A 14,201-nucleotide genomic window follows, 5' to 3' on the forward strand; every position below is an offset into this window, starting at 1 on the left:
CCCCCCCCCAAAAAAAAAAAAAAGATAAACAGCTCGAAAAAACCCTGTGAACTAGAAAGTGCAGTGATCAAAAAGGGTAAGAACTAAGAGAAGTTTGCCTTGCATGTGCTCCGGGCACCCCTGAAATTTGCCCATCCTTGTTCCCTCTCTCATAGCACTTTCTGCAGCTAGAACAAATTAATGGGCGCCTAAGCGCTTCCCTGCTGCACTCCCATGACACGGAGACACGGGCTACCATGAACTTGGCACTGGCGGGTGATATCCTTGCAGCAGGGCAGGATGCCCACTGTCAGCTCCTGCGTTTCCGGGTCCATAAGCAGAAAGACAAGGCAGAGAAAGCAGGTGAGGAGCTTTGGAAAAAGGGTTAAATGAATAAGATCACTTTCATCTTTGTCTTTAAAGAAGTGAAACTGCAAGTAAGGTCATGTTAGCAGCTAGAAGCTGTAGAAATCCTTGCCATATAGAGAGCGACCAATTCTATTTAATACAGAGGGCTGGATCCTGGCAAGCTGTTTGTGTTGCAGGTTCCAAGGAGCAAGGGCTTCGACAAAGGAAGGGGGCAACCCCAGCAGAAAAGAAATCAGGAGCTGAGACCCATCCTGAGGGGGGAGAGCTCAAGGTTGAGAATTTGCAGGCAGTGCAGACAGACTTCGGCTCTGATCCACTGCAGAAAGTTGTGTGTTTCAACCATGATAACACCTTGCTTGCCACTGGAGGAACAGATGGCTTCGTTCGTGTCTGGAAGGTGTGACTTTGGGGGTTTAGGGAAGATGAATGGTAGTTGCAACAAGACCAAAATTGTAAAAATCTGAATGAGTTCTGGGAAACTTGTGAGTGGCCATTGAAGAAGAGGGGTGAGGATCATAGTGCTCTTGCTATCTGGCCTAATCAGGTTGGTGGCTTGGCTGCAGGTACCCAGCCTGGAGAAAGTTCTGGAGTTCAAAGCCCATGAAGGGGATATTGAAGACCTGGCTTTGGGGCCTGATGGCAAGGTGAGGTGGAGTGTGGGAAGGGGATGCAGAAAGGAGTAAGGAGGTGCTTATACTGTTTGCACAGGAAGTAGATCCCTAACTAGCCATCTCTGGAATCTTTATTCCTAACTAGTTGGTAACTGTGGGCTGGGACCTTAAGGCCTCTGTGTGGCAGAAGGATCAGCTACTGATGCAGTTGCACTGGCAAGAAAATGGACCTACCTTTTCTAACACGCCTTACCGCTACCAGGCCTGCAGGTATGAAGACCCTGACGGTGGCTAAAAGAGGCATAGCCTAGCTATGGTGAGGGAGAGGGAAGACTGGAGGACAGGATGAGAGGAGGAGGAAGTGTGGCCTTGCCAGGTGTTAACATCCAGCATGATTAGGGACAGGAGTGCACAAACCTCTGAAGAAGAAGACCCAGGAGCTGAATAGTCCCTTGCTTGGCTCCTAGGTTTGGGCAGGTTCCAGACCAGCCTTCTGGGCTGCGGCTCTTCACAGTGCAGATCCCCCACAAGCGGCTGCGCCAGCCCCCACCTTGCTACCTCACAGCCTGGGATGGTTCTTCCTTCTTGCCTCTTCGTACCAAGCCCTGTGGCAATGAAGTCATCTCCTGCCTCAGTGTCAGGTATGAGACAATGGTGGCTTGGCTGGGCAGAGGAGTCCTGGGGGAGTTTGGGAACAGTCCTGCCTGAGTTCCTGAAGATAATGAGCCTTTTGTTGTTTGTTACAGTGAATCGGGCACCTTCCTAGGCCTGGGTACGGTCACTGGCTCTGTAGCTATCTACATAGCTTTCTCTCTTCAGGTAATGGGTGGACATTGGCATAGCCCTGTGGGAAGACTGTTGGCTACTCTACCCTGAGTGCCAGAAGGGATCTGGCCCATCCATAGGGGAAGCCTGGTGGGGGTGGGCAGAATGTCTCCCAGAGGGAACGCTTCTAACTGGGCTTTCCCTCACTATTTTTCTTCCTATCTTCAGCGCCTCTATTACATGAGGGAGGCCCATGGCATTGTGGTTACAGATGTGGCCTTCCTACCTGAGAAGGGTCGTGGTCCAGAACTTCTCGGGTCCCATGAAACTGCCCTGTTCTCTGTGGCTGTGGACAGTCGTTGCCAGTTGCACCTGTTGCCCTCAAGGCGTGAGTCATTGGGGGTTTGGGTTCCTGTCCCACCTTTAGCTGTAGCAGAAACTCACCCATAGAGAATAGCTGCTTGTTTGCTTTGTTTATAGCCATCCATCTGCCTCCTCCTTAACAGGTTGAAGGTTTTGGTCTTCAGTCTCTGAAGCCCCTTTGCTCATTTCTCTCACCTCCACCCACAGGGAGTGTTCCTGTGTGGCTGCTGCTCCTGTTATGTGTCGGGCTTATTGTTGTGACCATCCTGCTGCTCCAGAGTGCCTTTCCAGGTTTCCTTTAGCCTCTTTAGCCCCTGGGAATCAGGGGCCTGGACACTGCCACCTTCAAGAGCAGAATAGAGGCCTGGACTCCTATTACTCCATTTGGATCCATAGTTGAAGCTGCCTCTGATGAGACTGATGGGCCCTGCTTGCCCTTCTCTGTTAAAGCTTGGTTGTGGCCCTGTGTGATTCTGGGTCCTGGGAGCCCTGGATTCATCACCTGTGGGTCCACCCAAGACACTAATGTCTAAAGCCTGGATCATAAATACTACCTGCCTCCTTCCCTCTGTCTACCAGAGGCTCCAGTGTTGAGCTTGTCCTCCTCCAGGAACATGTGAAGATGCTGAAGACCCTGGAGGTACTGCCGTCCTTCTTAAAGAAACAATCTGTTTCTCCTCCCCTCACAGCCTTCAAATGATAACCCTGGTCTTTGTTGAGACAAGGACTGGCCTGGCACCTACTGTTAAGGCAGGAAAGGGCAAAAAGAGGACTCAGGTAGCAACCTCTGAGTTCAGGTGGGTAGTGCTAAGCCAACCAGGCTAAACAAGCAGTAAGTTCCTGGATGGTCTACCCCGGCCTTGAAGAAAGGGAAAAATGAACCTCAGCCCAGTAGGCAAGAAGAGTTGATATTTAATAAACAAGGGAAGATTGAACTGAGATCCCAAATGTACTCTTGTCAGCTCTTTATGTCCCCAGAAGGTGGGAGTGCCTTTAGGTCAGTCAGCTCTGCTGGATGCTGGAAGATGGCACTGGCATACTGATGCAAGAGGCGGTTCATGTAGCAGTGCTGCCAAGGCAGCAGCCCTTCCATGAAACCGATGTGGCCACCCCGAGCTGTGATGAGCAGTGCAACCTGGGGAGAGCGCTGGGCAGCCTGTAGGGGTAAGGCTGGGAGGGAGTCAGAAAAGAGGTTAGGGACCTGGTATTTAATGAGAACCCAGTTTTTCCACCTGTACCTCATGGTCCACTTTCTCTGGGGTTAAGGTTTCATGATTCAAGCTACTCACCATGGACTGGGGAGAAGGGGTCATCTGCTGCATTGAGGCAGAGCACAGGGATCTGGATGGCATTGACCTTGGTTCTTGGACTTGATGCTTGGTAATAGTCATCACAGTCTTTATACCCAAAGGCTATAGATGTGTAGCGCTCATCAAGCTGGCGGATTGTGCGGGCCTATGTGGTAGGGGCAGGAGGGGCTAAGATAACAGAAGAGGAAGACAGTGGTAGAGTAATATTGGGGCTGAGGATGGTTGAAAGATTATACCTGTAGCACAAAGTCTACATCCACCACGTTTTCAATTGTCCTTCTATTTCTGGAAAAGAGTATAATCAGGGTTTATCTTGACTCCTGCTTATGGCCCAAAGCCTTTAGCCTATTGTACTATCTCATACATGAGAAAGCCTAGGTAAGAACTGACCAAGTATTGGGAAAGCCTGGCACATCTGCTGTCCTGCCCTCTCTTCTGCTCCCTCCTATTTGCAAAGACCCTCCCTACCTGTCCACAAACTGGCAGAGCCCAGCAGTGAGGGGCCCATTGAAGAGCAGTGAGTTGAGGGGGGTCTCCAAGGAGTGAGAGGTCTCAAAGGAATCCCAGCATGCAGATAGAGTCAGTCCTGCCACCAATCCCGCAGCCTTCCCAGTTCGTGCCAGGTAGTTCAGCACCAGTATCCTGCAGGATTGGACAAGGGGCCATGAAAGAAGGTTTGCACGAGTGAGTTGGGATGGAGAAAGAAAGGACATGGAGGTGGAAAGAAGGGAAGACTGGGCCTTTGACTTAAGTCCAGGCAACCATTACCCTCCAAAAGAGATGCCCACAGCCAGCAATGGAGCTTGGGGGTAGCGGCGCTTTATGAGGTTCACAACTGTCTCTAGATCTTCAGTATTGCTGGCACAATATGCCCTGTGGGTCTAAGGGCAAATGGGATTATTGGACAGGGAGGGAGGAGACTAGAAGGCAGCAAAATGGAAGGGCTTAGGAGGTGGTGGGGAAAGGGAGGAAGGGTAGGTAGGCAGGATGGTAGGGCCCCAGGGCCAAGTGTCTCAAAAGGGAGCAGATACATAGCCATCATGGGGAAGGAGGGTACTCACCAGCAGTTCTTCCCCACGGCAGCCCCGGTTATTAAATACGACAGCTCTGAGGGCATAAATAGGTACATCAACCAGACCTTCCCCTTTTGATAGTCTTCAAAGAGACCCCTGTTAAGACTCCCTTCCTAAAGCTCTCCATCAGGATTGGACTGACTTCTCCCTATTACAACTTCTCAGGCTCCCCAACTCCTGAACTGTGCCCATCCTTACCTGTAGCCGTCCCTTAAAGCTTGGCTTGCCAGGTGTAAAATGTATGTCTCTTGGCTACTGCCACTGATGCCAGGAAGCAGCAACACAATGGGCTGGGTGGCAGGATCAGAGTAGTGACTGCTGGTGGGCTGCTCTGCCCACTCTAGCATGAACTGGCCTCCATCTGGAGTTTGGAGGACTTCACTGTGGTTTGGAAGAGATGGGCACACAAAGATACTACTAGGGATTTGATGTACTTCAAAAGTTCATCCCCTGCCTCACCTACATGTCCAAGAGTTTCCCACTAGCATCATTTGAAGGTATGCTTATGTAAAAAATAAGACTGACCAGAATGGGGCATGAGATTGAATATTACCTTGTGGTGTGCAATCAGAGAGCCCTTCCATTTACTCAATCTCACTGTGCCCTCAACACACTGAGGTAAATGGAGCAAAGATTACCTTCCTTTAAAAGAGGTAGATAGGTTTCCCCTAGGGACTCGCAGCTTCATGTCCATCCCATTCTGTCCCTTCTTACCTCTGGTAAGGGACTAGGGGCTGAGACTGTAGGAGGACTCGAAAGATGGTTTGTAGCCGTCCCTCAAAACACCACAGTGTGGGGTAGAAAATTTCCATAGTGATTGGACAGTGTTGCTCCAGGAAGGCCAGAAACTGGGGTCCAGCCACCAGGCGAGGCCTCTGTAATTACATAGCATAATCTTCCTTGATTTTTGCCCCATAATCTTCCTTGATTTTTGCCCCATAATCTTCCTTGATTTTTGCCCCAAGCTTGTGAGGCACCCAGTACCAGGAGGTGAGTAACCCTTCTCCCCAGAGATCAGCCTAGCGGACCCTGCTTTGTCAAGTGACATATCTACCACATCTTAGTCACAAATGGCCATGAACAGTCAGCCAGAATTCCACAGAACCCCAGTCCTGGAGTGTCACCTCTCCCAAATTGACCCTAAACTGAGAGCTGCTGCAGCTGAGTGCTGACTGCCCCGCTCAGCCTATCCCTGCTCCCAACCCACTTGGGAGACAGCAGGTAATATAAAGCTGATCCCCTGTAGGAAGAGCTGGGGTTGTGAGTAGGGGCTGAAAAAATGTAGCACCATTGGCAGTCTTTTCCTTGCTATCTTCTTCCTGAGGTGCCCTCTGGCCATAGGCCCCTCTGGATTTTAGTACCTTATCTGCATATTCCTGTTGTTCCTAATGTCTCTGCTCACGTTGAAGGGCTTCTTTCTACAGGGCACCTACTATTAGACCTTTCTTTACAGAAAGAACAGTCTTCATGTAAACAAATATTTTTATTCATGCCAGCCAGGACAAAGAGCACAGCAATGGGATAACAGAGGCAGATGAGATTAGTGAGTACTGACCTAACTTTCGCTTTCCCTGCTTGGTTCAGAATAGGCCTCAAGTGAATGAAGGCCCAGCCACATAGAAAGCTTAAGAAGGTGTATGTGGAACAGGCAAAAGGCCTCAGCCTCAGTAACAGAAATTGCATTTCGGAGGAACTTGCTCTGATTCCTCTCTTTTCTTACAATCCACATGCTCAAAAGGGACTGGGCAAATGATAAGATAAACCAGAGAGGTCAAGTTAATAATGTGACTTTTGGGAGATATGACTTGGACCCTGCTCCTTAAACCCTGGAATAAAAGTAATGACTCACAGGGTGCTAGATGCACTAGTTTAAGCCAACCTTATGAGATAAGATATAAGTGAAGAAGTTATGATTCTCAAAGGTCATCTGGTTTACCCAGTCACATAGCAAACAAGAGGCAAGGCAGAATTAATAATTATGGTATCACAGTAATACTTGTAGGTAAAATCTGGAGTGCTCATTATGTTCTAGGCATTGTGCTAATAAGCACTTTACATGATTTTATTTTATGATTGTCATAATGGTTCTTTAAGCTCTATGATCCCTCTCTGTGAAGAGTCTGAAAGTCAAATAACTTGTCAGAAGTCAAACTTGGGGCACTTGACCACTGAGCCACATCCCCAGCCCTGTTTTGTATTTTTATTTAGAGACAGGGTCTCACTGAGTTGCTTAGTGCCTCAATTTTGCTGAGGCTGTCTTTGAACTCTCGGTTCTCCTGCCTCAGCCTCCTGAGCTGCTGGGATTACAGGCATGCTCCTGGATCAAACAACAGCTTTGTGTCAGAGCTGAAGATTCAAATCCAAGATGTTCTGACTCTAGAACTGAGCCATTTAGTCACTGTACTATATTACCTCCTAATTGCCAAGATTTTGAGTTGCTATCAACTTATTAAATCCTCACACAGCTCAGTAGTAGAGAACAAGACCAACAAATTATTTTCCAGGCTTGACTTATGTGAGTTAGCCTCTTGATCTCTAGCAAAATGTTTATTGACTCAATCCTAGTAACATGCCATTGGCTGCTGTGGATAAATCAGTACTAATCCATTACCATGCTGGACAGCCTAAATTCCATGTCCTCGGGCTCTCCAGAATGGTACTTTCCTTGCATCAGTATCTGGAAATCAAGAAAGGGTTTGGAGTATAGAATAAGGACTCTGCTGTGTGGCTGGATGCAAGCAAAGAAAAATGTTTTATTCAGGACAGGTCTGATCTGACCATCTTTCCAAATCTGCTGTGTAAGGTGAGGCTTAACAGTATTGTGAGACTGTGGGATTTTAAACTTTTTATTAAGGAAGGCTTATTATTATTATCCATGGTGAGGATCAAGTCCAGGGCCTCAAGCATGCTAAGAACACACACTCTACCACTGATCTACACATCCAGCCCAAACTTATAAGATAGTGTCTTGATATGTTGCTCAGGCTGGTCTGAACTCTTGAGCTAAAGCAATCCTCCTGCCTCAGTCCTAGCCCCAACAGCTGTGACAACAGGTGCAAGAGCCACAGGGCCCAGCTCCTATAGGCCTTTTAGTTACATTTGTGTGTGTGGGAGGGTGGGGGGTATTATTGGGGATTGAACCCAAATGAGGCACAAGACCTTTCCCACTGAGCCACATCCCCGATCCTTTTTATTTTTTAATTTGAGTCAGGGTCTCACTAAATTTCTTAGGGCCTCACTAATTTGCTGAGACTGGCCTGGAATTTGTGATTCTCCTGCCTCAGCCTCCTAAGCCACTGGGATTACAGGTGAGCACCACCACACCAGGCTCCTATAGGCCTCTTTTAAGGACTTGAATCAATAGGTTTCTTGTTGAGACTCAGCTAGCTGAAACAGATTTTTAATGAAGATCAAAAGATTTTTCTGTACTTATAAAATTTCAGTAAGAAAATCCCCAAATTGATCAAAATCAGCCTCTTGATACTTTTTCATCACACTATATGTGGAGAACTTAATACAGGGCTGAATGTACATAGACAGTTAAGGTTATCCATCAGGTCTGACAGCCCTCAAAGGAAGGGAGCCTTTATTGGGCTGATGGAGGTGGTCCTGGGATTGCCTACAAACCACAGGCCTGTTTCCATCATTCAGTGCTGCTAATGAGAAAACTGCCAGACCACCTAAAAAGGAAATCGGAGTATGCACGTCTCTTTTGACACTTCAGGATGTCTTTCACCCTGCCTTTCCCCAAATGCCTGTCCACATGGTGCCCAGCCGGATCAGCTGGCATGGGAGAATGCAGAGAATCTAGGGAGGCAAAGAACTGACTCTCCATTAAGTGATAAAAGCAAATTTCACCTGAGGCACGAGACCTAACCATTAAACTTTTCACAAAAGGCTCGAATTCCGGTTGGAAGTGGCTCCCTACACCCGAGTACCCCAAACCCACCGTTCAGAGCGCTGGGCTCGCACCCACCTGGAGCACACACGCCCAATAGTAGCCCAAGTAGAGGGCAACGCCAAGAGCCAAAAGCAGAGAGAATGTCTCTGTCCATGTGCCGTTCTGGGAGCTCAGGGAGGAACTCAGCATCTTGGGTAGGGAGCTCCCAACTCCCAAGCTCCCGACCGGCTCCAGATCCTGAACCTTGACTCTTCCGCTCGCAGTTCGGCGTCTGCCCCGCCCCTTTCACACCATTGGCCGGTCTTCAAAGACCCGCCTCCCGCCTGTGCTGGGAATGGAGCGACGAGAGGCGGTGCCAGGGCGCTGAGTGAGCTGCGTAGCTGCCCTCACTGGGGCAGCACCAATGACTTGCCAATGGCCTCCGGCCCCCTCTTCCTTACCTCCCAAGTCCCCTTCGCGGTTACAAGCGTGCAGCTCAAGGACAAGCAGCCTCTCCCACGGCTGCCATCTTGCGAGCCATCTCTGGCTCCTTCCTCAAACTTCCCCTGCAACAGCAAAATCAAACATCCTGGTCAGAACTCTCCAATTACTCAATCACACTCTGGGCACAGCCATCCTTGTGGGATATTCTGCCCTGCCATGCAGAGTATATTCACAGTGACCTTCATACACAGGGTACAACCACTGTCCAACTGTGACAACCCCAAACTGTTACGGGCTCCGGATTTTGATGCTCAGTGGTGGCAATCCAAATCCCAGGTTAATGTCATTCCTGCAGTGTCACTCTGTTGTCTCATACAATCCCTGCCAATAGTAGTCATACAAAAGATACTTTACTCATCATTCACTCTGTACCAGGCACTGGATATAGATATCCCAAGGATTCTGATCCTGTCTTCATTGGGATAGAGTAATAAGCAACATAGAAGAGCTATGGTTTTCTACCTTGATTGCAGATGAGAATCACTTGGGAGTTGTATAAACTGTCAGTGCCCATATCCCACCTCTAATAGAGTTGATCTGAAGAACATCTCAGGTATCAATGTATATAGACGATTCGAATATGTCCTCAGGGTTGAACCTCTACTATAGGGAGTGATGCTAGAAAAAGGAAGTACTTGCTGCCATAGTGGCACTGAGGAGGGTGCCCAAGTTTCATTGGGAAGGGGACAAAAAAATGAATAGGAGTTACCCAGGCAAGTGGGAGGTGGGAGTGCTAGCTCCGGGATAAGTGAGAGACTTCTTAAGGGAGCCAAAAGATATTTGGTGTAGCTGAGCACAAGGGTGGCCAAGGACCAGGTGGTTAGCAGCTGCAGAAAGAAGTTAGAGTTTATCTTAAAGGCAGAGGAAAGCCATCAAAGGAGTTTAAAAAGGGTTGATTGATGAGATCAGACTTATGTATTTAAAGAATCCCTTAGGCTACTCGGGTTGGGGAAGAAGGAAAACAAGCAGAAAAAAACAGAAACAGAGAGGCCAATGGGGAGGCTGTTACCCACACTCCAGTAACAGAAGATGGCTGCCTAGACTTGAGGACAACTAGAGAGAGGAGTGAAAATCTTCAAGATAGACAGGTGCAGGGGCACACACCTGTAAATCCCAGCAACTCAGAAGGCTGAGGCAGGAGGATCACAAGTTCCCCAGCCTCAGCAACTTAGCAAGGTCCTAAGCAACTTAGTGAGAATCTGTCTCAAAATAAAAATTTTTAAAAGGGGCTGAGGATGTATCTCAGTGGTAAAGTGCTCTTCAGTTCAATCCCCAGTACCATTAAAAAAAAAAAGCATAAAAATAAATCTTCAAGATAGGATGTGCTAGTAGTTGGAGATGGGGCAGAAGGAGAAATATGGATGACCCTCCCAGGTTTGCAACTACACAGAGGCAGGGATGTTTGCCCTGGGATGGGGAAGCCATGAGAGGGAAAGGTTTGAGGAGAAAAAGGATGCATTCAGACTCAGACATGTAGAGTTGAGGTGCTGGTAGTTGTTCCGTGTTTTCTTAGATTCTGTATTTTTCTATTTGGCATCAACTAATCTCAGGGTCTAACTAGTGGCCAGGGTTGTTACATTTCCCCTGTGATCCAGAGCCCATACTCTGAGCCACTTCCTTTATTTAACTCTCACACTCCAAACCAATATTTCCCTTACCCTAAATCACCCCAGGACCTGGTGCCACACAACTAGGGATAACCCCAACATTCTGAAGCTCTCCAGAACTATTCAAACTAGCTAATCCTAAACATCCCCCTACTCTTCCTTGCCTTTCCCACGAAGACCCCAATAAAGGCTGAGGCCTTTGCCTTCTTGCTTCTGCCTGCCTCCTGAAGCACTGGTGCTTCTCCTTGCAGCCAAGCATGGCTTGCCTTGCCTCTCATCTCTAGGGTAACTGTGAATAACATTAAATTTTCTTTCAATGGCACTGACCTCTCAAATTAGTAGGGTCTTACTTACAAATGGAAATTAGAGATTTGCTAGTCATTAGCATTTAGATGATGCATTAATTTACAGGGTTGCTAGAACAAAGTATTGTAAACAACAGAAACTACTGTCTTAACACTTCTGGATGCTAGAAGTCAAGATCAAGATGTCAACACAGTTGATCCTCCTGAAGGCTGTGAGGATCTGTTCCATGCATGCCTTTCCCCTAGCTTCTGGTGGTTTGCCCACAATCCTTAGTGTTCCTTGGCTTGTAGAAGCATTACCTGCATCTCTATCTCCCTTTTCACGTAGGTTTGTCTTAGTCTCTATGGGCTGCTATAACAAAATACCACAAACTGGGGAAATTTATAAGCAACAGAAATTTATTTCTCACAATTCTGGAGGCTGAAAAATCCAAGATCAAAGTGCCAACATGTTCACTGTCTGGTGATGGTCTGTTCTTCAAATATAGTGCCTGGGGCTGGGGTTGTGGCTCAGTGGTAGAGTGCTTGCCTAGCATGTGAGGCCCTGGGTTCAATCCTCAGCACCACATAAAGGGGCTGGGATTGTGGCTCAGTGGTAGAGTGCTCTCCTAGCATGGGCGGGATCCGGGTTTGATCCTCAGCACCACATAAAAAAAATAAAGGCAAAAATAAATAAATAAATAAATAAATAAAGGCATTGTGTTGTGTCCATCTGCACCTAAAAAAATAAATATTAAAAAATATATATATAGAGAGAGTGCCACCTACTTGACCTCACAGTACAGAAAAGACAGAAGGGGCTGGGGATGTGGCTCAGTGGTTAAGTGCCCCTGAATTCAATCTCCGATACCAATAAAGGCGGGGGGGCAGGGGTGCAGCAAGAACTGCAGAAGGGGAACTCTGAAGCCCCATTCCCATTTTTTGGTAGGGCAGTTTAACCCATTGCCTTGAGCATGCTCAAGGCAATGGGTTAAACTGTGCTCTGCCTCTGACCTACACCCTCAACCCTTTTTGTTTTATATTGAGACAGGGTCTCCCTAAGTTGCCAGGTTGATCTCAAACTTGTGATCCTCCTTCCTCAGCCTCCCAAGTTGTAGAATTATAGGTGTGTGCCACCACACCCACTGACCTCATCTTAATTAATTACATCAGCAAGGACCCTATTCCCAATTAAGGCACATTTTGAGGTACTAGGAGTTTGGATTTCAACATATAAATTTTTGGAGGACACAACTGAACCCATAACAGAGATGATGGAAGTTATGTTAGCCATAAACACTGAACAGATGGGGTGTGAAATGCCCAGAGAGGGAGGGAGGGAGGGAGGGAGGAGTGGATATTGTGAACCAAGGAAGCAGTGGCCATCAAGACTCCCCATAGGAAGGATAACAGGTGAGAATGGCTTGCTGCTGTCATGACTGCTGATGGAAGGTCTGCTGGAGAGGGGGAAGCTGAAGATCAAGACATGAGGTCATTTAAAGAACTAAGTCTTTGAGTCAGTGGGTGAGGATGCAGTGCAGAACCTAGGTAGAGGGACTGGCCACTAGTACAAAAGCAGGTGACAACCTCATTTTGATCACAAAGCTACAGCCACACAATTGCAATGCTGCCACCATGGCCCTTGTGGTGATAGTTTCTCCTGACAACTCCACCTGACCCTCCCCTCATGCGACTGAGCCATTCCTCAGTTACACAGTGACACCTTCGCTGGAAACAGCAGTCGCAGCTCAGTGTCATTTGAACATCACTAACAATTCCGGAAGAGTTCACCCAGATATACCTTGATACATATAGTGCTTGAATCCCATACTATCACACACCTAGACGATCAAGCATACATTGGCCATACTCTCTCAAGCCCATGCCCACACTGGACACAGACACAAAATATCCCCACTGTGTCAAGTTCCTCTTACCCATGGCTGCATACACCAGTCACAATCACACATGAAAGGAGTAAATTATTCCATTCTATTTTGTCACATACATCTGCATCTCCCAAGCAGAGCCACTTGCACCCATGGCATGACCACAGTTAAACCCTCTCATAGTACCAGCCTTGCCCTCTGTCTGCCTCTCTAGGTGTGTGTGTGTGTGTGTGTGTGTGTGTGTGTGTGTCTCTGTCACACACACCAGCCTCACCAGTCTGTTGGTCTCAGTGACACCGGTACCCCGCCCCTTCCTCCCGCGGGATCGCAGGGCTCCNTTCCTGTCCTGGGACGATTTGGGCAGAGATTGAATGGCCTTTTGATGGGGATACTGTGGAAAAAAATGTTGGCACTGAATGGGAAGTTACACAAGATAACCTAGAGCCCTGTCATGTCCTAGAGTATCTGAAATACTTAAGGAGCACCTGCTTGCTGCCAGTCACTTAGCCTACATTATCTCATTGCATCCTCCCCAAACCCTGGTGAGATTATATGAGCCTCATTTTAAAACCGAAGATCCCAGGACTCAGACAGGTTGAGCAGCCTGCCTAGATCACATAGCAGTGTCAGAGGCAGGATTTAATAAGAGGTCTAACCTCAAGGCTGAGCTCTCCTCCCATGCACTGGTGCAAAAGCTTGAAAAAATCTGAGGCAGGAGGGTCAATGTGAGTGTGTGTGTGTGTGTGTGTGTGTGTGTGTGTGTGTGTATGTGAATAACTTTACTGAATTATATCCTATTAAATAACAGTTATGGTGGCTTTATGTGTTTTTAGGCTAATTATGTTCATGAACATGATAATTATAGGAAATGCTTAGGAACATTTTTATTTGACAAACAGTGGTTCAAGGACTCCTTTATTTCTGTTGCTTACAAAAGCTTTTGTAAATGCTTTAAAATGTGTAAATAGGAACAAATTACATTATACCAACCTCATTACACATTACATGAGGCATTAACCTGACTTTCTTTGAACAATGGAGGTGGATTACTTGTACTAAAAATGTCACAGCTGGAAGCATTACTTAAGTGAATATAACATTAGAGCTGGGAATGTAGCTCAGTGATACAGCACTTGCCTAGAATGAATGACACCCCGTTTGCCCTGCAACACCACACACACACACACACACACACAATTTTAAAAAAACCACACACACAAACAATATTACTCTAAAAGTTCACATGCAGTTATTTAAGTTTTTGAAGTGAACTACAATGTATGCCGAAGTTGTCAGAAGGGTCCAGGATATTTCAGATTGATGATGGAACAGTTTGGACCCAAGCCTTGGAAAGTGAAGTGAAAAGTTTTTTAGGAGACTGTTTTTGAAGCAGAGTGTTAGGGTAGTAGAACACTGAAAGATGAATCAAAGATAACTTGATATCTATAGAAGGCCTTGAATGCTCAGGTAAGGACTCTGGATTGTAATAGAAATAGGAGCCACTGAAGAGTTTGGAGAAGGACATTGTTAGCAAATGAAGATTTATCTGATATGGGTGTGTATGAAG

At 47.2% G+C, this 14,201-nt stretch overlaps 2 protein-coding genes across 6 annotated transcripts in view; one reads left to right on the forward strand and one right to left on the reverse strand.

Annotated features, from left to right (window-relative positions):
- Positions 1 to 3,028, forward strand: part of Preb (prolactin regulatory element binding) — a 3,963-nt gene extending 935 nt beyond the window's left edge. For 2 of the 3 annotated variants that reach the window (XM_015479871.2, XM_048804668.1), the window contains 8 exons: positions 156 to 342; positions 525 to 745; positions 912 to 992; positions 1,105 to 1,229; positions 1,427 to 1,600; positions 1,706 to 1,778; positions 1,953 to 2,112; positions 2,295 to 3,028. In XM_015479871.2, coding sequence (XP_015335357.1) covers positions 156 to 342; positions 525 to 745; positions 912 to 992; positions 1,105 to 1,229; positions 1,427 to 1,600; positions 1,706 to 1,778; positions 1,953 to 2,112; positions 2,295 to 2,389 — 1,116 coding nt within the window. In that variant the 3' untranslated portion in view covers positions 2,390 to 3,028. The remainder of the gene's footprint in view (positions 1 to 155; positions 343 to 524; positions 746 to 911; positions 993 to 1,104; positions 1,230 to 1,426; positions 1,601 to 1,705; positions 1,779 to 1,952; positions 2,113 to 2,294) is intronic. The other variant, XM_015479872.2, reaches the window with a different exon arrangement.
- Abhd1 (abhydrolase domain containing 1) lies at positions 2,980 to 8,656 on the reverse strand. Of its 3 annotated transcripts, none has more exons than XM_048804669.1 (9): positions 8,447 to 8,656; positions 5,185 to 5,345; positions 4,669 to 4,884; positions 4,459 to 4,504; positions 4,166 to 4,278; positions 3,866 to 4,039; positions 3,634 to 3,682; positions 3,377 to 3,542; positions 2,980 to 3,257 (listed from the first exon to the last, which is right to left on the reverse strand). In XM_048804669.1, exons 1-9 carry the CDS (start codon positions 8,558 to 8,560, stop codon positions 3,046 to 3,048), a joined length of 1,251 nt encoding a protein of 416 aa, XP_048660626.1. In that variant the 5' UTR covers positions 8,561 to 8,656; the 3' UTR covers positions 2,980 to 3,045. The 3 variants fall into 3 exon arrangements, with proteins under 3 accessions (XP_048660626.1, XP_015335359.1, XP_048660627.1); XM_015479873.2 differs by having other exon boundaries at positions 4,669 to 4,851; positions 8,447 to 8,655; XM_048804670.1 differs by lacking the exon at positions 4,669 to 4,884.
- Between the last annotated feature and the right edge of the window lie 5,545 nt (positions 8,657 to 14,201).

Source organism: Marmota marmota, unplaced genomic scaffold, assembly GCF_001458135.2.
Source record: "Marmota marmota marmota unplaced genomic scaffold, marMar, whole genome shotgun sequence".
NCBI classification, from domain to species: domain Eukaryota; kingdom Metazoa; phylum Chordata; class Mammalia; order Rodentia; family Sciuridae; genus Marmota; species Marmota marmota.